At 40.0% G+C, this 24,286-nt stretch overlaps 1 protein-coding gene across 1 annotated transcript in view; it reads right to left on the bottom strand.

Annotated features, from left to right (window-relative positions):
* Nucleotides 1–23,921, bottom strand: part of dis3 (DIS3 exosome endoribonuclease and 3'-5' exoribonuclease) — a 46,833-nt gene extending 22,912 nt beyond the window's left edge. Inside the window, exons 1-10 of the mRNA XM_072577977.1 lie at nt 23,498–23,921; nt 20,993–21,150; nt 18,422–18,618; nt 9,733–9,806; nt 8,688–8,855; nt 7,143–7,301; nt 6,075–6,188; nt 5,821–5,958; nt 3,753–3,899; nt 1,291–1,407 (exon numbers count right to left, since the gene is read on the bottom strand). Of these exons, the coding sequence (XP_072434078.1) occupies nt 1,291–1,407; nt 3,753–3,899; nt 5,821–5,958; nt 6,075–6,188; nt 7,143–7,301; nt 8,688–8,855; nt 9,733–9,806; nt 18,422–18,618; nt 20,993–21,150; nt 23,498–23,761 (1,536 nt within the window). The 5' untranslated portion in view covers nt 23,762–23,921. The remainder of the gene's footprint in view (nt 1–1,290; nt 1,408–3,752; nt 3,900–5,820; nt 5,959–6,074; nt 6,189–7,142; nt 7,302–8,687; nt 8,856–9,732; nt 9,807–18,421; nt 18,619–20,992; nt 21,151–23,497) is intronic.
* Nucleotides 23,922–24,286: the final 365 nt, after the last annotated feature.

The following is a 24,286-nucleotide window of genomic DNA, read 5'->3' as shown; positions in this document are numbered from 1 at the left end:
CCTCATCTACTATGTCCATTGCTCTTGATGAGGTGTCCTCTACACGGGTGAGACAGGACACAAACTCATGGATTGTTTCCAGAAGCATCTCTGGGACACACACACCAGACAACCCCACTGTTCTATGGTCGACCACTTCAACTCCCCCTCCCACTCCCCCAAGCACATGCAAGTCCTGCGCCTCCTCCACCGCCAAATCAAAGCCACCAACCGACTGGAGGAAGAACATCTCATCTTCCATCTTGTGACCCTTCAACCATATGGCATCAACATCAAATTCACTAGCTTCCAAATCTCCTCTTCCCCCCCCACTTCATCCCAGATCCAACCCTCCAACTCGGCATTGCCCTCTTGACCTGTCCTATATGTCCATCTTCCTTTCCACCTATCTGCTCCACCCTCTCCACTGACCTATCACAATTACTCCCACCTGCACCTGCCTGTTGCTTTCTCGCCTACCTTCTGTCCAGCCACATCTCCCTCCCCACCCCGCCAAAAACAATTTATCTTTCATCTCCCTTCCCTCTCCACATTTCTGATGAAGGGCTTATATGCCCGAATGTCGACTCTCCTGCTCCTTGGAGATTGTCTGTCCTGCTGTGCTTTTTCAGTGCCATCCTTTTCGACTCATCTCAGGTGGGTCACGCTTTCCCTTTCTATTTTATATAGAAATCAGAAACCTCAAATCAGATAAGTTTTCAGCTGAGCTACCTTTGCATTCTAGTCCCATTTTACTAAGACTCAGACATTTTTTCATTTGCAGTGAAGGCCATGATTGGAGTTATACGAAATGCAGCAAGGGCTAAAAGTACCTTCGACTGCCTGAGCCAATTAAAAAAAAAAATTCCTAATAGCCACTTTGTCACAATCAACCATGGGCGACTACAATGGATAGGTTACATTGCACCAATACCAGGTGGCATTAGGGGTTTAAAATGTCTTATTATTCCATCTTCCAATTCAATGACCTTGTGTTTATTTCAAGGTTTGTCTCAATAAAAACCAATAGTACAGAAAGCAATTGGATCATCATTGTCTTTCTATATTCTTACTTTATTAACTTACCTTACATTTGGGTTTCCAAAATAATAGAAATGAAAACACTGACTTGGTCTACTTAGAACTTTTCTTTTCCTCTTTTAAGGACAGGGCATATACCGGATTTGTCATCGAAAATGTTTGCTGAAATCCTTTAGGCATACTCTACATTTCTGTCCCAAGTCAGTCAAAAAAAAGGTTTTCCTTACCAAGCTCGTAGTAAGATTTGAATTTATACTTATCAGAATTTACCTCCAGATTTCCATTTTCCAACTCTCGGCAATGCAGAGCATCATCAATATCAGTACATCCAGGAGGATCCACACTGCAGATATAGAGATATCGGAGGTCCATCCTCTTTTTTAAGTCCTGCAATTGTACAGAGTAATTGATGGATTCTGAGCTATATTTAAGAAGAAATGAAATTTATCTCTAAATCATATGCTAATTTACAATGCTTAATTTTTAAATGCTAGCTGCAGACACTCAAATACAAAAAGTCCATTGTAAAAAGTCTAATGAATTTGGTGAAATCAATCTAGGTTCACAACTTCAGTAAGTCATTAGACCTTAGAGATCAGGCCAATGACTGCACATAATTGCAGTGAGCTACAATTTGGTGTGTCACACAAGATGATCTGTTCTGCAATATCATTCAAGGTTCATGAACATTTATAAAGAGAAAAACGTTATGCTCATGTCAGAAGTCTTCATCCTTCATCCAAACCGAAAGCCAGATGATAAAGCCATTGGTTTAATAAATTTTACCTAACAGAGGTTTAGGACAGGAGCACTGACAGTCAATGTACAAATAGGTTATAAATTTGGTTATAATGTAGGTGACTTAGAAGATAAAAAGTGATGAGATTCCATGTTCCCAAATCAATGGGTGCATGAAAAGGGTCTTTTGCCCCAATGCCAGATTTATCACAGCTTTGAAAACCTATACAACACTGGATAAAAATCCAAAATTATTTGGAAGTGAGGCTTACAGTATCATATTTAAATAAATTACAAACAAAAACAGAAATTGCAGAAAGGTCACAGGACCCGAAACAGTAACTCATCTTTCTTTCCACAGATGCTGCCAGAGCTGCTGAATTTCTCTATTATTTCTACTATCGTTTTTGATTGCCAATGTCCGCTGTTCTTTTGATTTTATACTTAAATGCTGCTTAACCAGACATGCCCACAATGAATATTAAAAGAGTTTAAGATATTATAACAAAATAACTTGAGCAATTTTTAACAGCACATAGTTGAGACCTGCTAGCTGGGAATGAACTCAGAAGGATACAAAACTGTTAATTCAACAATATATGGGACAATTTGTTTTAGGAGGCAACTTACTTGCAAGCTAGCAAAGGAAGAATGATGATAATGATCACACCTAACAAAGAGAATGTTATTCATTGAAACTCTAAGACTTAAAATAAGTTCGCAACAAACCATGTATCAGACCGGGGATGATAACTGATATACACAAGTCAGATATAAAGCATTATGTTAAGGACAAATTGTAGCCTAAGTGCAACCAGACCTGATAGTTCATACGTACCTTCGCACAAATCGTATAGTGCGAATATAGAGATACATCTCTTAATTTTATTCATTCCATATGATGTAAACCTAGTCAATACTAATGATTGGATTTAGATAACTGCAAACCTCTTAAATGGTATGTTAATTTATTGTGACCGAGTCTGAGAGTATAACTGCTTCTGTAATCTCATGTTCGGGGTCTCTAGTCTGTCATTTTTAGACATACTGGAGATCCATGCTGTAGCTACGTAGTTAAAACCATTTTATCATTCTATTGATCTCTGTCTCATCACTCTTTGCATAGAAAGGTTAGAAGATAGCAAGGACCATCGGAGTCCTGAAATTCCTGCAAAGAGTGAAGTAATACAAAGTTCTACCTGACTCCTTCAGTTTAGAAGCATTACAATTGACCTGACTGCTGCATACGAGATCCTGAATAGTCTTGACAAGGTGGTAGTAGTAAAATGCTTTGTCTCGTAGGTTAGTGCAAAGTAGGGGGCACAGTTTTAAACATTAGGCATCATCCTTTTCAGACAGAGAGGAGAAGCTTTTTTTTTCTTCTCAGAGGATGGCACGATTTTGGAACCTGATGCCTTATTAGGCAAGGGAATTCAAGGTTAATGGGATAAATGGGAATATGGAATGTGAAACATAAATAGATCAGGCATAATTTAACCGAACGGCAGAGAAAACTCAATGTGTCAAATTGTCTACTACTGTTTGTATCTTGTATGTCCATATGCATTACGATGGCTATGCACAGACCTTCCAGGTTCAATTAAAGCTGGAAATGGGTCAGTTTGCTTTATTTAATGTATCTCTCAAACGACACCTACATATTTTTCTCATTCAAAAGTATCCCTGTGACAAACCTAACTTCATCAGAAAATTATATTAGGATCGAACATTGCTTTAAAATGCAGTCACTGTATGGTCTCTACCTGTTTTAACAGTCATCACAACAACAGTATATTTAGCTAGGCAAAAAATATTTAAAAATCCCTACTTCTCTCTGTCATTATACCTGGTGGGGTTAATATCTGATGCATTGTTCTTTCTTTGCTTAAAGTGTAAAGGAATGAAAGGAATGTAAAGGTAAGGAATGAAAATTATGGTGTCCTGGACTTGAACATCCTTTTCAAACTAAACAAGGAGTTTAACATTTACAATACCTCTTCTGTGATTACCCATGGCATTTTGGGTAAAAAACTAAGCACAGCCTGTGAGAAAGGCTGGTGAGGGACATCATGCTCCAGCAGAAGAACTTCGGTTTCTGTTTCTTTATCCCCAGCATTTCCAAGACTTCTCACAAAGTGTCCCTGTCCAAATTCAAACACAACACAAATTTCTGGTTATTTTGTTGCCTTCTTCTCCTTTTTTCCCCCCCCAGAGGTTCTCAAGTCTATGCAGATTTTGAGAGTAGCACCAACTACTCTCCACTATCTTCATCAACATGCTTTCTTGTCAAATAGGTTTTCAAAGGGGAGTTACTGGACAGATGCAGCAATGCTCACTTGGATTTTGCTTTCCTATCCGGGAATGGCAAAGTCAACCCTAGCACCCACACTGAGAATACTGTGGACTGGAATCAATAGAGATCATCTGATATCTGTAGCTGACCTGCATACACTGTTTCTCAAATTAATATTCTGAAGGTAAGCAATATCACACATCTATCTTCAATGACATTACATCTGAACATTTACTTTTACAATTAGGGTTTTACAGATCATATACATTAGGGTGGTCATTAAAAAGCTGAAATAAGGAAGTACACGTTTCATCAGAGGCAAAGCTTTACACTTTCACACCGCATGGGGAACAAACCATTAAGCAGTAGGAAAGATGATATGTAAAGTCCATCATTTATTTACAACCATCACCAATTGCCAACCATAAGGTTGCAACTGCTAGTCATATTATGCCATTGCACTCAAGCGAGAATGTACATTTCAAATCAGAGATGCCAGAATGGTTTTGGAGTAAAACAAACTAATCTTGAAAACTTGCCAATGCTAATAAAAATATGAGTTATCCTAACAAAGGACTACTACTCAAAATTACTTTAAATCACAAATAAAGTCAATTAGCTTGCTATTGTTCCCCTTGTAAACTGCTTCACAAGTGATTCACAGGCCTCAATTTTGCTTGGAGCAGAATGGGGTGGATAACAAAGTTCACCTTTTCAATGGCATAAATCAGACAGCAGTGAGAATACACTTACACAATCCAACATGGGAATCTAAAAGCTGCTAAGCTACCTTGCTCTTCCACAGATTGCAATGTAACAGCATCTCAGCCATTGACATCCACGTAAGAGCATGAAATTAAGATACTCACCCTAGTAGACAGGAAAGAATTAGGGCAGGTGCATGGAGGTGCATTATTTTAAGCAACCTAATAAGTCACAATTACTTTCACACTACCTCTCCAGAACTGGAGTATTTTATTCTAACAGTGTGGACTCTCAGTCTTTCAGATTTAGTTCATGCTGCAGATTTATTTGAAAAATGTTTTCCATACTGTCTCTTCAATCCTTGCCTTGTAATCCCAACTTTATTTCTTGTTTTATCTGTTTCCTCCATGTTATTTAAATCTAAATTGTCTTTTTTTCTCTCCAATGCAAACTCATGTGTCTCAGAGAGGATGCTTCAATCTGATGGCTTCTGAAATCTCACTATTTCTTGCCCCGCTCATGAATGCCAATTTCACTCAGGGGATGTAACATTGACTTAGATGTCAGTAGATAGTGGGCCTTCAGTCAACAGCACATAAAGGTCAATGTGGGGCTTATATCCATATAGCAACAGTGCTCACTTCACCACAGACCATAAAATCCAGCTCAAACAGTTTCTCTAATAAACCAATTAAAAGTGTAAGATTTTCTTGTTAAATGCAGCTGAGTTGTATCAGCCATGTTTCCAATAATCAGTTTCAAGTTTTTGAAACAAACTTGCAATAATTATAGGGAGATTATTCACCTTTTATTAAGACAGTTATCATATATCACTAACTTTTTACCACTAATAGCTTTAGTGTGCATGAAAATAAAAAATGAAAACAGACAACAGTATAGATCTTACTTAAAATGATGTGTGCCTGAATAATTTATTACAATATCCAAACTCAGATGATTGATATAAACTGCTCGATTTGCTTTTCAAGTTTTATATTATGGGTATTTTTGGTAGCAATCTTTCCCAGGCAAACAAAACACGCAAGCTAAATTGCTATACTTACATTCGGATATCGAGACGTTCTGGGCCAAGCATCAATTACAACAATTATTCTCTGGTTCTCAAGTGCAGAGGATTGTCGCGTTTCTATTCGAATCCGAGGAATCCTGCGGTCTGCTGGTGTGAACAAGTGTCTTGTTGACTTGAAACGTAGATAAAAATATACGCACTAGTAATACAGCTATGAAGTTTCAAATTAAGAATAATTTGTTACATTATTTAAAATGCAGGAATATCTCTTTTCAAATATGCGCTCACCTCCTTAATTTGTGACTTGGAAATCATGCCACAGTATGGCCGCCAGTTCCTTTTAATTATTCCTACTACTCTACCGGTTGGCTTTGAAAATGTTTTAGTTGTAACGGTCTTCAGCTTGAAGAGAAAACAAACATTTCTTAAAGAGCATGTTAACTTCCAGATCTACATTCTTGATCTGAACAATTTTAACAGTTGAATCAATTTTTAAAATTTTAAAATCTCTTCACACATAAGAATTTTTAATGCTGATGACCTCTTCCTTCAATTTAAGTTTACAAAAGATTGTCACATATATTCTCCTCGAGCCCTTAAAATAATATTCTGAAGCTATGTAGCAAAGGGAAAGATCATTTAAATCGGATTTGAATAGAAGTCAATATCATTTGCAGAAACAATCACAGGCAATGATTTTGCAAGTAATAATGTCGGGCGGCACAGTGGCACAATGGTTAGCACTGCTGCCTCACAGTGCCATAGACCCGGGTTCAATTCCCGCCTCAGGCGACTCTCTGTGTGGAGTTTGCACATTCTCCCCGTGTCTGCATGGGTTTCCTCCGGGTGCTCCGGTTTCCTCCCACAATCCAAAAATGTGCAGGTTAGGTGAACTGACCATGCTAAATTGCCCGTAGTGTTAGGTGAAGGGGTAAATGTAAGAGAATGGGTCTGGGTGGGTTACGCTTCGGCGGGTCAGTGTGGACTCGTTGGGCCGAAGGGCCTGTTTCCACACTGTAAGTAATCTAATCTAATATACCCTGAAAATCAATTTCTCCGAAACCTCTGGCCACCTATTAAAGTTTGTATTTACAAAATCAGTCCTTTGACATGATAAGATGCATATACTCATTGCTTCCTTCTCTCCACCTTGCCTAGAATCTTTATTGGACAAACAAGATGATTTTTGCAGTTCATACAAAGATCACAATGATTTATTTTACTTTGAAATACTGGAATGGAGGGTTTGGAGAAAAATGAATCGTATTGCTATGAAAAACCTGTATAAAGGGAAGTTTTATTTCTGAATAATTATGAAAACATTATAGTAAATGCATGCAGCATTAAATCTCTTACAAGGCCTTCTCTTTCATCCTCTTCATCAGCTTCAACTTGCCCTTCATCTTGAAGTACAACAGCTGATGGTGAAACCCACATCTCTTTGGGGAGCAGTTCTACTGCCACTACATCTTCGTGTACAGCTCGATTGAGATTCTTGAGCCCCTGTATAAGAATCTGTAAAAATCACAAAATTAAATCCAAATTTAATTTTTTTACATATCCAAATACCATAGCATCGATGTTTCTGTTCTCAAAGTACTTGTGTTAAAATGCTGAACATTAGAGCAGTACACTTGCAAGTTCATTGGATATCTTGTTTAAATCATTCAAATGATTGGTGTTTTCAAAAAATACATTTCCAGATAAGATAGATTATAACCTATCATATATTGTTTGCACAATCAAAGCAGAAGAAAGGCGAGGGGAGTACTTGAAGCATGAAGTACACTGACACTTTTAGATTGTCAAAACCAGTGGACTGAGAGGTCCAAAGGGATGAAACATGTTTATAACATTGGTGCACTACGACCTGCTATCAATTACCTCTCCCATCCCAGCAGAGTTCATCTCCTCTCTACAGCAAAAGAAAATGTAAATGCACACAAGTTCAAAACCAATATTTGATTCCAACTATGTTTAAGGTGCGTGAAGGAGTTATGCATCATAAGGGAACAAGCTAAGTGAGTGATTTTTTCCACAACAAAATTTATCTTGCACTTAAAAGAAAACGTTTGGCAGTTCTGAAATTCTGTCACCAATTAAGTGCCCAACAGTGGAGAAATTCCAGAGGTAACATGAAATGTACAACTGATTTCTAGCCATGAGAGAAAAAAAAATACAAAATTCATAAAATAGGGTACCATAGAGCTTAGACCATAATTCTCAGGCACCGAACATCAAATACTACTACACTTTACATACAAAGTCTTTCAACTCCACACAGAATACTTTTTACGTTATTTGAACTTCATTATTGAACTGATATAGAGTCTGGAAATTTGTACTGTTGATATAAGAAATGGACTAACGCCGTTCAACGTCATATGATGGAAAACCTCACATAGCTAGAGGCAACAGATTTCCATTGTTTAATGTAGACTTAAATAGAAAATAAGTGCAAGATTAGGCCATTCTGCCCTTTCAGCCTGGACTGCCATCCAATAAGAGCATAGCTGATCGTCCAACTCAGTAACCCCTGTTTTTGCTTTCTCCCCATACATTGAACACTATAGGCCTAAAAACTATATATATATATATATATATCGCCTTTTTGAAAACATTCACTGTTTTCGCCTCTACTGTTTTCTGTAGCAGAGAGTTCTATAGATCCAGCATTTTCTGGGTAAAGAAATTTCTCATTTCAAACCTAAATACCCTTATGTTGTCATTGTGACCCTCAACTCCGGACAACCCAGTCAGTCATCGAGAACATCCTTGCTTCCAAGGTGCCAAGTTTGAAATGCTGGGAATCACCCATATCTCTCCTCTACATGATTTCCAATTTCAGGTTTTAGAAAAATGGAATGTCATTAAGGGAATCAAAGAACTGAGTAGAATTACATCTTTGTTCTCTCCTTCTTCTCCATAGATCCAGACTGTGGCTTCGAGGTAGTTGTCCCTGTTAGCACGGAAGGTCCCTTGCAAGAAGTGATGAGACTTTAAACCTTGCTGTATTTTGGATAAAGGCAGATGTTCTCTGAAGATCAGCTTACCACTCTCAATGTCATTCTAGAGTGAACAAAATATTACTTTTGGTTACACAAAGCATGCTAGTTAACCATATTTGAACATGACAATTTTGAATTCATACATCTGAATAGACACTATATCTTAGATGATACTTCAACCCATTTTCTACAGCAATTGATAAAATCTGAATTAATATCCTTCATTCCAAAACTGCACAAAGTTCCCATCTATGACTGCTTTTTCCCAAGTGTATTCCTCAAGTAAGTTTTAGATATATACATCCACAGGGTTTAAATCTTGAATTTCTCAATCCAACATCAATGCTGGAGCACAATAACCAAAAGCTGCAGATCAAAAAAAACTATAAACATTTTTCAGGACAAGCAGAAGTGAGCAAACCTCCATTGTCCTCCTATCCAAAAACAACATCGGAAGTCAAAAAAACGGATATTTGTAAATTTGGACATTATGAAGTTTACTTAATTAACAAAAGCTATTTTGATTAGAAAATTACCTGTTAAGGCTCTGAACTCAAATAAAATCATTGTCATGTTGGTCATTTGATTGGTTATGACACTTCAACATTTATATTTTAGCTTTGACGTTACTAAGTTTTTACACTTAAGGTAATATTTGCTGAATTGATTAAACTGTAAAAGTTGAATCTGCACTTAACAGTGCAATGTAAAACAGAGGATGTATAATAGGACGTAATTAACACACCATGCCAGCTAAGGTATATGTTGTGTGAGACCTTGAAAAGGTCCTCAATTCAGTCAGTTACTTATGGTGATTGTAAAACTGACCTCATCAGTGGAGCTTTTCTTTGTTTAATCTTGTGATACTTTACAACAACATTTCAAAACCTCTCTCCTCCCTCATACCCTTCCCCATAAAGGAAAGTTTCAGAACTTACAGCTGTATCTGAAACACAAGCCAGGCGATCAACTAGTTCAGGATTCCCAACTAAACTCTTGACATATTCATCACCTAAAAGCAAGGAAGGAGAGAAGTGGAGTGATCATAATTGAACAATGCAAAATTATAAACAATTCCAAAATGTGGAAACAGAAAACAGTTAGAATGTGAATTAAAATATCTAAACATATCAGGTGGTAAAGTTGCTGCCTGATGAAGTATTCACATTTCAAGCACGAATATTTCATAAATAACAAAAACATAATTTCACAAATTCATAAAAATGATTGTTATTTCATTACTAATTCTCATGTTTTAGTAATCAGAATCGTGAAAAAAATATTACTGGCTTTAGGAGATACTAAAATGGGATCTAAACTGGTTGGCTTTGCTCGAAAGGTTACTGTTTAAAGTTGCCACATTTATCCTTGCTAATTCTAGATGGAGGAAGGGGAAAAAATTGTGGTTCCTTTTGTAAGGTATTTTCAGTGTTGGAGCTGATTTCCACGAATTCTTGGAGCAATAATTACTGTTTTATAAACTGTTACATTGTTTTGAAACTTTGGAAGAGAACAATAGCACTTTGAAGAAAGGAGGAAGAGAGAGGGGGCAGATACTATGAAGAAGGTGAAAAAAGGATCAGTGAACCTGCACAGCTGTCTAACCAGGCAGTGAACTTTCACAGTTGTTTGCCTCTACTGTTTGTTTCAAGTATCACTGGACATCGGAGTTCATGCTAAGAAACAGAAACAAAGTGAAATTCACAGCTGACCTTGGAGAAACCTGCGTGGGGAACAACTAAGTCTCTGGTTTATTTTAAAAAAATGTTCAACCCAACTTTTTTTTGTAGAGCTACAATAGCAAATACAGTGGGTTTTTTGATATGTTTTATTGAGATCTGTCTCTTGATTAAGCTTTAACAATATAAAATATAGGTTCCAAGTTATCTTAGAGAAGTGTTTCCTAGAGCAGCAAGACTGCTATTTTCTGGGTTGTAGATTATTAAAGTGCAAAGATGGACTTTAGTAGAGTAATGTGCTCTTCCTGTCAGATGTGGGAGATTAGACAGAATTGTAACTTTCCTGATGAGTATGTCTGCAGGAAGTGTTTTTAGTTGTGAATCCTATCATATTGCATGGATAGGTTGGAGAGGCCATTGCAGGGATTGAGGAATTGACTGGAGCTGGGGTGGTGAATGGATGGAGGCTTCAGGAAGGTAGAAAAACTGCAGTCAGGTAGATGGGTTACCTCTAGAAACTGTGGAAGGGGGGGGGGGGGGGGGGGGGGGGGGGAGGCAGGTAGCGCAGGAGTCTCCTGTGGCTATCCCTATCTCAAACAAGTATGTTGCTTTGGAAAATGTACAGGGCGATGGTCTATTAGGGGAACATAGCACGGATAGCCAGGTGTTTGGTACAGAGACTGGCTCTAACATAATGAGGGGTACGTCAGAGATCTATTGTGAAAGGCAACTGTCTGGTCAAAGGCACAGACAGACATTTCTGTGGCTGACAAAGAGACATCAAAATGGTGTGTGTTGGTCCCTAGAGTCAGGACCAAGGATATGTTGGAAAGGATGCAGAATATTCTCTAATGGGAGAGGGACCAGGAGGTCATTGTATACATTGGAACTAAGGACAAAGGAAGAGAAAAGAATGAGGTCCTGAGGAGAGAATATAAGAAAATTAGACAGGAGCTTCAAAAATAGGTCCTCGAGGACAGCAATGTCTGGAATGCTCCCAGAGCTAGTGAGAGAAGGAATAGGAGGATAGTGCAGATAAATGCGTGGCTGAGGAGCTGGTGCAAGGGAGAGGGATTGATTTTTTTTGGATCATTGGAATCTCTTCTGGAGTAGAAGTGACCTGGGCCTGGTTGCACCTGAACTAGAAGGGGACTAATACAGTGGCAGTTTTGAGGTGGAGGTGGTGAAGGGGGCGGGGGGTGGAAAGAGGTGATCAATTAAGCTACACTTCTTTCAATGCAAGAGGCCTAACAGGGAAGTTAGGTGAACTCAGGGCATGGTTGAGAACATTGGACTTGGATATCATACTGATTACAGAGATGTGGCTCAGGGATGGACAGGACTGGCAGCTTAATGTTCCAAGGTATAGATGCTGTAGGAATGCTGGGGGCCGCAAGGCAGAATGGCGAACAGCGTTTTTGATTAAGAATAATGTTACACCTGTAAATAGGGAGGATATTCCAGGCAGAACATCCAGGAAAGTTATTTGGGTGGGACTGAGAAATAAGGAAGGGTTGATCACCTTATTGGGATTGTACTATAGACACCCCCCAACCGTCAGCAGGAAACTGTGAAGCAAATTTGTAAGAGTGTAGAGTAGTAGTGTTAGGGGATTTTAACTTTCCAAACATAGACTGGCACTGCCTTAGTATTAAGGGCTTGGATGGAGAGGAATTTGTTAAGTACACACAAGAAAATTTTCTGATTCAGTATGTCAATGTACCTACTAGAGAAGGTGCAGAACTTGACCTACTCTTGGGAAATAAGGCAGGGTAGGTGACTGAGGTGTCAGTGGGGGAGCACTTTGGGGCAGAGCGACAATAATTCTATTAATTTTAAAATACTGATAGAAAAGGATAGATCAGATCTAAATGTTAAAGTTCTAAATTGGTGGAAGGCCAATTTTGACAGTATTAGGCAAGAACTTTGAAGAGTTGATTGGGGGCAAATATTCACAGGTAAAGGGATGGCTGGAAATTGGGAAGCCTTCAAAAATGAGTCCAGAGACCGTATGTTCCTGTTAGGATGAAAGGTAAGGCTGGTAGGTATATGAAACGCTAGTTGACTGAAGAAATTGTGGCTTTGCTCAAGAAAAAGAAAGAAGCATATGACAGGTATAGATAGCAGGGATTGGGTACATTCGGAGAAGAGTTTAAAGACAGGAGAAATATACTTATGAGGGAAATCAGGAGTTCATAAAGGGGACATGAGATAGCTTTGGCAAGTAGGGTTGAGGAGGAACCAAAGGGATTCTATAAATACACTAAGGACAAATGAGTAATTAGAGAGAGAATAGGGCCCCTTACGAATCAGCAAGGCTGCCTATATGTGATACCGCAAGAGATGGGAAAAGTACTAAATGAGTATTTTGCATCAGTGTTTACTGTGGAGAAACATATAGAGGAAATAGAACGTGTGGAAATAAACAGCAACATCTTAAAAAATGTCCATATTACAGAGGTGGTGATGCTGGAAGCCTAAAACAGAAAGATAGATAAATTACTGTCATCTGATCAAGGGTACCCTAAACCTCTGTGGAAGGCTAGGGAAATGATTGCTGGGCTGCTGAGACATTTGCATCATCTATAGCCACAGGTGAGGTGCCAAAGGACTGGAGCTTGGAAAACACGGCGCCACTATCTAAGAAAGGTGGTAAGGATAAGAAAGGGAACAATAGACCATTGCCCCGAGTCGTGGTGGGCAATTTGTTGGAGGAGATCCTGATAGACAGATTTGCATGTATTTGGAAAGACAAGGACTCATTAGAGATAGTCAACATGGCTTTGTGTATGGGAAATCATGTCTCACTAACTTGATTGAGTTTTTTTAAGTAGCAAAAAAGATTAAGGAAGGCAGGGAGGTTGGTGTAATATATATATGGACTTCAGTAAGTAGTTTGACAAGGTTCTGCATGGTAGACTGGTTAACAAGGTTAGATCACATGGAATACAGGGAGAACTAGCCATTTGGATACAGAACTTGCTTGCAGGTAGGAGACAGAGGGTGGTGGTCGAGAGTGCTTTATCGAATGGAGGCCTGTGACCAGTGGTGTGCCGCAAAGATCAATGCTGGGTCCACTGTTTTTTTGTCACTAATAGAAATGACTTGAATATGAATATAGGAGGTACAATTGCTAAGTTTGCAGATGACACCAAAATTGGAGATGCAGTAGTTAGTGAAGGTTACCTCAGAGTACAATGGGACCGAAGAATGGCTGATGGAATTTATTTTAAATAAATGTGAGGTGCTGCATTTTGGAATGGCAAATCAAAGCAGGACTTATACACTTAATGGCAAGGCCCTGGGAGTATTGCTAAAGAAAGAGTGCAGGTTCAAAGTTCCTTGAAAGTAGAGTCAGAGATAGATAGGATAACGAAGGCAGTGTTTGGTATGCTTGTCGTTATACTCAATGCACTGAGATCATGGTTGGAGGTAATGTTGCAGCTGTACAAGATATTGTTTAGGCCACTTTTGAAATACTGCATTCAATTCTGGTCTCCTGGTACAAGGAGGGTGTTGTGAAACTTGGAAGGGTTCAGAAAAGATTTACAAGGAGTTGCCAGGGTTAGAGCTATCGGGAAGAGGTTGAATAGACTGAGGCCATGGGGTGGTTTTATAGATGTTTATAAAATCATGAGGGATTTGGATAGGGTGAATAGCCAAGGTCTTTTTCCTAGGGTAGAGGTGTCCAAAATTAGAGGTCATAGATTTATGGTGAGAGGGGCAAGATTTAAAAGGGACATAAAGAGCAACTTTTTTCACAGAGGGTGGTGCCTGTATAAAATGAGCTGACAGAGGAAGTGGTGGTGGTTAGTACAATAACAACATTTACAAGACAACCGGATGAGTACATGAATAGGAAGGGCTAAAGAGGGATATGGGCCACAAGCTAACAAAAAGGCTTAGATTAATTTAGGTTGGCATGGATGAGTTGGACCGAAGGGTCTGTTTCCATGCTGTACATCTGTATGTACATCTGCCACTGTTGAAATATTGCATGCAATTCTGGTCCCCTTCCTGTCAGAAGGATGTTGTGGAACTTGAAAGGGTTCACAAAACATTTAAAAGGATGTTGCCAGGTTTGGAGGATTTGAGCTATATGGAGAGACTGAATAAGCTGGGGCTGTTTTCCCTGGAGATTCAGAGGCTGAGGGGTGACCTTATAAGGTTTATAAAATCATGAGGTGCAAGGATAGGATAAATAAACAAGGTCTTTTCCCCAGGGTGGGAGAGCCCAGACCTCGAGGACAATGGTTGAGGGTGAGAGGGGAAAGATATAAAAAGGACCTAAGGGACAACTTTATCACACAGCGGGGTGTGTGTGCATGGAACGAGCTGCCAGAGGAAGTGGTGGAGATCAGTACAATTACAGCATTTAAAAAGGCATCTGGATGGGTATTTGAATAGGAAGGGTTTAAGAGGGATATGGACCAAGTGCTGGCAAATGGGACTAGATTAGGTTAGGATATCTGGTTGGCATGAATGAGTTGAAACGAAGGCCTGTTTCTGTGCTGTACATTTCTATGACTCTATGGGACTGTATCTTGCTTAGTTTCTGTCGACACTGGCGCCTGCAAAAAGTCAGCTCCAAGGAATAGTTGTTTAGTTCTTATAATTGAGATTCAATTCTCCAAATATTCAATAAGTCAGCAATGAGCAGTTAAACCTCCACCCTGTATCTTTTGCAGGCATAATCCTTCTGACTGAAAACATAGATCACAAACCAGTTCAAATTCTGGCCTCTCTTCGTGAGACTGGTTGACTCCTTACAAAGTTCCAGTTACTATTCAATATAATTGAACATATGCTTAAACAGAAGGCCATTTTGGAGTCAAAGCATCTTTACAGCACTTTTTAAAGAAGAACCAATCTGCATTTAACTTTCAGACCTAGCCTCATGGACATATAGCAGCTTTCTTTTTGTATATAAAGTAATTTGCAGCTCATAGTCCAAAGGCCATCTTCTCAGTTCACAACTCCAAACCAAAAATGATAAAAAGAATTAAACTAAATAAAATTTAAAAATGAAAAATCCATAACAGTACTAACATGAAAGAAACTGCAATCTATTTCCAGGCTAAAATGGTGAGTGGCTCAGAAAGGAAATTACAAGTAGCAGTGTTCCCATGCATCTGTTGCCTTGGTTTCTGGATAGGAGTGGCCATCAGTTTTGGCGATGCTGTCAAAGGAATCTTAGTGAATTTCTGCAGTCATCTTGTAGATGGTATACACTCTGCTACGAGCATTAGTGGTAGCAGGAGTGAATGTGGATGCAGTGCCAATCAAGCTGGCTACTTTGTCCTGGATGGTGTCAAGCTGAAGTGCCGTTGGGAGTTGCACTCATCCAGGTAAGTGGGAAAGCATTTCATCACACTCCTGACTTGTGCCTTGCAGATGGTGGACAGGCTTTGGAGAGACAGGATGTGATCTACTAGCTGCAGGATTCAGAGTCTCTCCTGTAGTCACTGTACTTGTATCGCTAGTCTAGTTCAGTTTCTAGTCAATCTGATCTAATCCCAAGGATGCTGATTCTGCCAGATTCAGTGATGGTAATGCCATTGAATGTTAAGAGGTAATGGGTGTAATGTGTCTTGTTGGAAGTAGTCATTGCCAGCCACTTGCAGGCTGTAAAAGTAAATTGAAATTTGTCAGCCCATGCCTGCAAATTACCTAGGTCTTGCTGTATTGGGCTTGGACTGCTTTATCTGAGGAGTCATGAACAATGCTGGACATTGCTTGCAAGTGAACACATCTCCCTATTTCTGCCCATATGATGGAAGGTCATTGATGAGCATCTGAAATTGGTTGGGCCCAGTATAGTCACCAAATCAACACCTGAAAATATGTCAGAGTCATACAGCTTGGAAACAGCTGGAGCTGAGATGAGTGACCATCAACAACCATAACCATGTTTCTTTGTGCCAAGTATGATTCCAACCAGTGGAGTTTCACTATGGCTCCTTAGTGACACATTTTATCAAACACTGGCTTAATGTCAAGCAGAGTCAGTCTCACTTTATCTCTGGAGTTCAGCTGTTTAGTTCGTGTTTGTACTAAAGACTACAACGAAGTCCAAAGTTGAGTGACCCTGGCAGAACCCAACTAAGCATTACTAATCAGGTTACTGTGAAGCAAGTGCTGCTCGATTGCACTGCTGTTGATTCCTCCATCACTCTATTGATGATCAAGAGTAGACTAATGGGGGCAGGAACCAGTTGGTTTGGATTTGTCCTGCTTTGCATGCACAGAACATTGCTGAATCAAGATGGTTTATCCATTTATCACTTCTGATTGAAAACTGCTGCAAATACTTAGCCTGATCTTTTGCAATAACATTAATCATTCACAATGAGGATGTTTGAGGAACCTCCAGTGAACTGTCCAATACCATTTACAAGTGAATAGAGAGACTGAAGAGCTTTAACCTTATCTGTTGCTGATGAAATTGTTTGGAGCTGTCCAACATTTGCTGTTTGGCACACAACAGTCCAATGTTGTAGCCTCATCAAGTTTATTAACAGTTCCTCCTATAGTGGACCCTCTGATTATGGAGTCAAGGTGCTTGCCCTTCTGGGATTTTGCTGGGTTTTTGCTCAGTAGACTTGAGGCCGCATGTGAAGGTTGTATCATGGCTGTCCGGTGGCGTGCTTTTGGGTGACCATGACAACCTTTCCTGCTGGATTCTGTCTCTGGAGCCCACTTGGTGGGGCAGGTCATCATGGCTGAACGTGGGATTTTGGCCTTGCACTCCTTGTCTGGCTGCCACAATGTCGGTTGTGCCTGCTAACACTGACATTTTTGTCTGCCTCACGCGTAATGGTGGCCTGAGGTTCCTGCGATGGATCATGGCTCATTACTGGTGGAGCAGTGAAGGGAAGATGCTAGTTCTTGTCCAGCTTGGAGATATAGGATAATGGGTGCTTTGCTCTGGAGTATGATAGATCTCCTTTACTCTATTGCTGCCTGTGGGAAGTAGCGGGGTTGGGGTTGGGGTTGGGGTTGGGGTTGGGGTTGGGGGGGGGGGGGGGGGGGGCGGGATTGCTGTATAAGTCCTGCTTTAATTTGCCATTCCAAAATGCAGCACCTCCCATTTATTTAGCCACATGAGTATTGGCCCTAGTAAAGCAGAGTAGTGGATAAAAATTCTTTGGTGAGTAAACCACCTCCTGACTCTCCAGAGCCTATCCACTATCTACAAGGCTGATTGCAATGGAATGCTCTCCACTAGCCTAGATGAGTGCAGTTTCAACATACACAAGATGCAGGACACCAACTGCTTAATGGCATTCAGCACTTTCAGTATTCACTTCTTCTAACAATAATTGACAGTAGCAGCAGCATGTACTATCTTTAAGGTCCACTGTTACAACTCATGCAGATTCCTTTAATAGTACCTTCCAAACACAAACCTTCTATTTCTAAGTCATGGATAGCAAGGGCTCGGAAACCCACCACCTACAAGTTCTACTTCAAAGCTCAAATCACCTAAACCTGGAATTATATTGCTATTGCTTCACTGCAGCTAGGACTCATTTCTTAACAACATTGTGGGTGTCCCTACACCACTGTACCTATAACAATTTAATGTGGAGGCTCATCACCACCTTCTCAAGGAAATTAAGCAAGGGCAGTAAATGATAGACTAATCTGTGATGATCACATTCCATGAAAGAACAAGTATTTTCAAAAAGTGAATACTCTCACTGAACCAACACAACATCAAGAGGAATTAACTAGTAAACCAACATGGCTGTCACATACTGATGTCTGGAATTTGTCCAGGTACTTGCTCTTCTCAGCCCATTTCACAGACACCCTACTTGAGATGCCTGTTCTAGTGAGCAAAAATCTGTTTTCAAGCAGCATATATTGAATAATACTCCAGTAGGTCCTGCATACAATTTTCTATCAGCTAAAGAGATGCTAATTCTGCAAATCCCATACTTACATGTAAATGCTACCAGGCCATCTTCCACAGCACGCTCTTTGTTTTTCCTGTCATTTGTTATCAAGACAACCTGAAGTTGCAGGGTGTTATTATGTGATTTTTTGAGATGTTCGTTATACCACTTCACTGCTATCCGTATTGCTCGGTCATTCCTGTCATTTGCACTTTCACCTTGTTCTTGCTCTATGTAGGTATCTCTGAAGAGGCAACACATACCAGGTGTTTATGGACATTATTCAAAGTGGATTAATCCTGAATTTTCAATATTCTTAACAGCTATATCTGTCTTTTGTCAAAATAATGAAACAGCTTTGAAATTCCTGATTATACCACTGAATAGATGAGGAGAAAATAATGTAAGTCGGAGAAGAGAGTCATTATGGTCACCTATTTTGTTATAGGTGACAGTCTCATTTCTTCATAAGCGCATACCATCCATTTGTTTGCAGTATGATGTCTCATTGGTTAGCACCGCAGCCTCACAGCGCCAGAGATCCAAGTTAGATTCTAGCCTTGGGTGACTGTCTGTGCAGAGTTTGCACATTCTCCCCAAGACTATGTGGGTTTCCTCCAGGTGCTCCGGTTTCCTCACACAATCCATGCCAAATTGCCCATAGTGTTAGGTCAGAGGGAAATGGGTCTGGGTGGGTTACTCTTCGGAGGATCAGTGTGGACTTGTTGGGCTAAAAGGATCTGTCCCTACACTGCAAGTAATCTAATCTAAAAAGACATGCATTAGCAGTAACCTACAATGACTCTCATTTTCACAATTAAAGGCAATTTTAACAGTTGCACTATTGCCATTTGCTGAGATCAGTTATATCCGGAGCAAATGGGAGCTGCCTCAGTATATTATCAGCAATCCATTGAGATCAGAGAGTGGGGTTGCATCTCAGCACTGACGAGAAGAATAGATAAAAAGTTCTCTCTCTTTTATTCAGGAAAAAATGTAATACAATGTGTGTGATCTATATTTAGAAATATCATATTTCAGAGTTTGGCTTTTGAACTACTGGCATGAGGGTTTTGGGTATATGAGAGGGTTTAATGATTAGTTGGCAGTATTGCTGGTGCGAGACAGAATCTCTGAAGTAAAAATGGGAATTTGTTTGCTTTGATTAGATTAGATTCCCTACAGTTTGGAAACAGGCCCTTTGGCCCAACAATTCCACACCGACCCTCTGAAGAGTGACCCATGCCCCTACCCTATATTCACCCCTGAACACTATGGGAAATTCAGCATGGCCAATTCACCTGACCTGCACATCTTTGGATTGTGGGAGGAAACCCATGCAGAACGTGCAATCTCCACACAGTCGCCAGAGGCTGGAATCGAACCCGGGTCCCTGGTGCTGTGAAGCAGCAGTGCTAACCACTGAGCTACCGTGCTGTCCCCTGGGAGAGTTTTATGAACAGACAAAATAAACATTTAAGAGTATTAGCCAGCTTTCTGTTAATAGAATCAGAAATTGATTTGTTCATTAGGTTTGCAGAAGTCCTGTTAGGAGTTAGATGGAAAAACATAGATCTTGTTGAAGGAAGGAAATAATTTAGAACTGTTGGGAAATAGGGATACTGGAGTCATAAAATCATAGAGTCTTTACAGCCCATGGAGTCTGCATCAACCTCTGAACGGCAAATCACCCAGCCCAAATCTCCATTACCTTTCCCTGCATTTAGCATGGATGTTCCACCTAGCATGTACATCCATAGAAAACACAGGTCAGTTTAACATGGCAAATCCACCTAAGCTCAAATCTTTGGAGCGTGGGAGGAAACAGAAGCAGGCAGCAGAAACCCATGCAGACACAAGGATAATTTGCAAACTCTACACGTCACCCAAGCCTGGAAACATTTCCAAATCTCCAGCACAGTAAGACAGCAGTGCTAACCACTGAACTACCATGCTGCTTAAGGGGAAATGTAAATATAAGCCAGTTATGCGAATAATCAAAGTAGAAGCTATAAACTCTCAAGACCAGAAATTGAAAGAAACAAGCAAATAGATGTGAAAGAGAAGGGAGTCATCTTGGGTGTTTGGAATATTGCAAAGTGATGGTGTTGGCATAGATGGGATTGCATTTTTTACTAGATGTTTCGCAATTTTTCAATTTTTTAAATATGAAAATAGCTTGGTTAATTCTATTTTACATTTTCTTTTGCATTATAAGCTTCTGTTTTATTATGAGAATCAGATCTGCCACATGGTTTGGTATGTTTCAATAAAAAAAACAAAATGTAATCTATGAAGCCAGAATTCAGTTTGGGATCTGGCTTGTCCAGTAGTAACATCAGCTGGAATTATAACAAAAGACAAAGATGTTTGACTTGTAATAGTTATTTATCAACTTCTGAACAAGAAAAATACTGTAATTTTAATCTAAAATAAATTTCAATAGCATCGAACAGTTTACTCAATAATACCACCTTCATTGTCAACAGTACTTCACCCTCTCAAATTATGAAGCAATTATCACATGAAATCAGTCAGATGAGAGACAGAAGGAACATCACACAATCCCATGTTTTCTGAATAAGATTAAATACCAAACATGTTTCATCTTTTCTTACTTGTGATGTTCGTTTGTGAAAGTGTAAAAATGCTTTTCAGGATTGTTAATTACGTCCTTAATTCTTTTGTATACAGGAGCACTTCGATGCCTGACTTCTTGCAGCACTGTCTGCAGGATCACCACATTCTGGATCGCAGGATCCTCAAGAATATCAATCTAGTAAGAAAAAGAAAGTGTGTTTTGGACCCAAAAGAATGACAATCACGAAACTATTTCAAATCTCCATGTTCGCATGCACCATGTGCAATATTTTGTCTCTTTTCAGGAATCACATGTATTCACTGAATTTAACTGCAGAACCATTTACAATATATAACAGGAGAACAGATGGCACCAATGTCACAGCAGGATGCAAAACAATAAGCAGTGATTCAGTTTGTTGAACTCTCACTTTTTGAATCAGAGGAATGGGACTTCAAGTCTCACTCCATAGATTTAAGCAGATCTCGAACATTGTGTAACGCTACTTTGTCAAAAATGCTGCCTTATGGGTGACTTACAAAGCTGGGTTCTTCCTATCCTCTCAAGATGAATAAGAGGTTGTAGATGCCGACCAGTTTGGAAGGTTTGTGTTATAAAGAAACGCTGAATTGACTAGGACTTTTTTCACTGGAGCATGGACTTAAGAAGTAACCTTATAGAACTTTATAAAGTAATAAAGGGTATCAATAGAGTTAATGATATTTGTCTTTTCCCTAGGATTTCAAGACTAGAGGACACTTTTTTTAGGTGCGAGGAGAGAGATTTTTAAAAAAGACATGAGGGGCAAATTACTTTTCAGAGGGTGGTTCACTTGTGGAATGAATTTCCTGAGGGTACATCCTGTACAACCTCAACATGACATGAGACATTTGGTTCTCCCACAGGGGAGTCACTGAGATACCAAGTTTTCTCATTCAACCTCACCTTCTAATTTAATGCTATTTTTCCAGGTTATTGCAATATCCCTTAATATCTCTTATCTTGAACATACTCAATGGTTAAGAGTCCATTCCTTTGGGAAAGAAGATTTCAAAGACTCAACAGTCTAATTACTCCAATCATAGTCTTAAAAGACCGACTTATTATTCTGAGACTTATTGTGCATCCCAGCAACTCTCGCCTGCAGCCAGAGGTAACACACTTGTTTTTGCATCCATCTAGGACAGTGTATGTTCCACTTTAATCATCTTTCATTCTTCCGAACTAGAAACGTCTGGAAATCTCTTTCTAACACAGTTATGAATATACCTACACCCAAATGAATTGCATTAGTTCAAGAAAGCAGCTCACCACCACGTTCTCACTGGGGAAACAAGAGATAGGGGATTAATGTTGGTTGTGCCACATCCTATGAATTAATTCTTAAAAGAAATACACGAAGGAGCTGAAACGGTTCATCTTGACTGGGTTTTGCAGACTGAAACATTCCAAGCTCCAGGACTACATGCTGAAGGACACACTAAAACTTGGGGCAGCTGCCAAGGTGCATGAGGTAAAGAGCACTGTACGAGGTCCTTGTGCTGAAGGTAAATGGGGTTCCATTCAGTTATCAGATACTCTTAGTGCCTCAAATACATGTAAATATTGTTTTACTTACATAGAGATTCTTTGGTTTGTTTGGATAGAGTAAAACTCCAACATTTGTTACCTAGATATTTTACTGTACAGAACCAAACTGCACTTATGACAACAAAGTTAAAATATCACAACACTAGATTATAGTCCAACAGGTTTATTTGGATGCACTGCTCCTTCATCAGATAACTGGTGGGGCAAAATCATTAGACACAGAATTTATAGCAAAAGATTACAGTGTCATGCAAGTAAAATGATATATTTCACAAACTTTGATTGTCTTTTAGACTGGGTTACAGGTCCTGTTCGTTAATAGCAAAGACAAAATACTTAACAACAATCGATGTTTGTTAAATTTATCATTTTACTTGCATGACACTGTAATCTTTTGCTATAAATTGTGTCTTATGGTCCAACTCCACAACCACCGGGATCCAAAACCGGCTCCTCCACATCATATAGAGACCTAAAGGCATTGTTCATGTGTAAAATATATTTTTGAAATAAAATACGAAGGAGCTGAAACCTGTGTACGACCCACAGTGCTGACAAGGAATGCATACAAGAGTGAAACTGCAACTCAGAGAGAAGCATGCCACTGGGCGAAAACAGTTTAATTCCATCCAACTTTGCGATTTTCAATTTGAAATGATCGGTGCTGCATGTTTTTCGTATTCTGAAGTGTTTAAACGAGGTGCGAATTTTATCATAACGTTTGTAAATTTGCTGAACAAAGAGTATTCCCCCGCCCCAACCAGGGACGGAAAAGGGGGAGGTAGGGAATATCCTTCTCTTTTTTTTAAAGCGCCGGGGATGCTGCAAATCAGAAACAAATAATCCTCACCCCAACCCCAAAGAAGTTTCTGGAAAAAAGCTCAGCGGTATCTGTGGAGAGAAGTCACGAGATGATTTATTTTTCAGTGAGCCTCCCTCAGGATGTCCTTACCTGGTGAAGCACCACGTTGGTGTCGGGCAGGAGGTAGTGCGGCTGTGGGCAGAGCTGGCTGTCGGTGTGGGGGCTGTCGGTGAGGCCCCCGGGGCCCTGGCCCTGGCCCTGTCCCGGGGTGGGGGTGGCACAGCCGCCCCGCGAGCCGCACTCCTCACACGGGGCCCAGCCGCACAAGATGTCGTCCCGCAGGTAATGCTCCCGCACCACCTTCAGCACCCCGCCCGACCGCGTCTTCTTGATGAAACTCTTAGACTTCAGCATCCTTCGGGGGCAGGGCGAGTGAGTGAACGCGGCGTTTTTACTTTTCACACTTTCTAATTTTTTTTTGAGGGGGGGGGGTTAAATAAAATCGTACAGTCCGCCGCCACCGGCACCGTCATCAACCGGGGCTCCCCTCCGCCTGATGGCCGACCGAACACATTAACTCCCACTCCCCTCCACATGAAGCAATTCAATTCCACTCCAAAAAACCTGACTCCAGACCTGGTACACTACAGAAGGCTCGAGCACACACACACACAAATAAAACAAATGGCTGGAAAGTCTATGGAGAGAGAGAGACCGAACCGAAGGTTGCAGGGTCCAGTGGCCCTTCTTCAGATACGACTCTTGTCAGCCTTGGTCACCTTATCTCGTCTTCAACATATAATTTCAGTTCCATCACACTGTGAACTTTTACTATAAATTCTGTGTCTGACGATCTTATTCTCCACAACCACCTGATGAAGGAGCATCGCTCCGAAAGCTAGTGCTTCCGAATAAACCTGTTGGACTATAACCTGGTGT

This window comes from Chiloscyllium punctatum, chromosome 9, assembly GCF_047496795.1.
Source record: "Chiloscyllium punctatum isolate Juve2018m chromosome 9, sChiPun1.3, whole genome shotgun sequence".
Classification (NCBI taxonomy): Eukaryota; Metazoa; Chordata; class Chondrichthyes; order Orectolobiformes; family Hemiscylliidae; genus Chiloscyllium; species Chiloscyllium punctatum.
The sequence above is the reverse complement of the archived record's forward strand: the minus strand, read 5'-3'. Positions and strand labels throughout refer to the sequence as shown.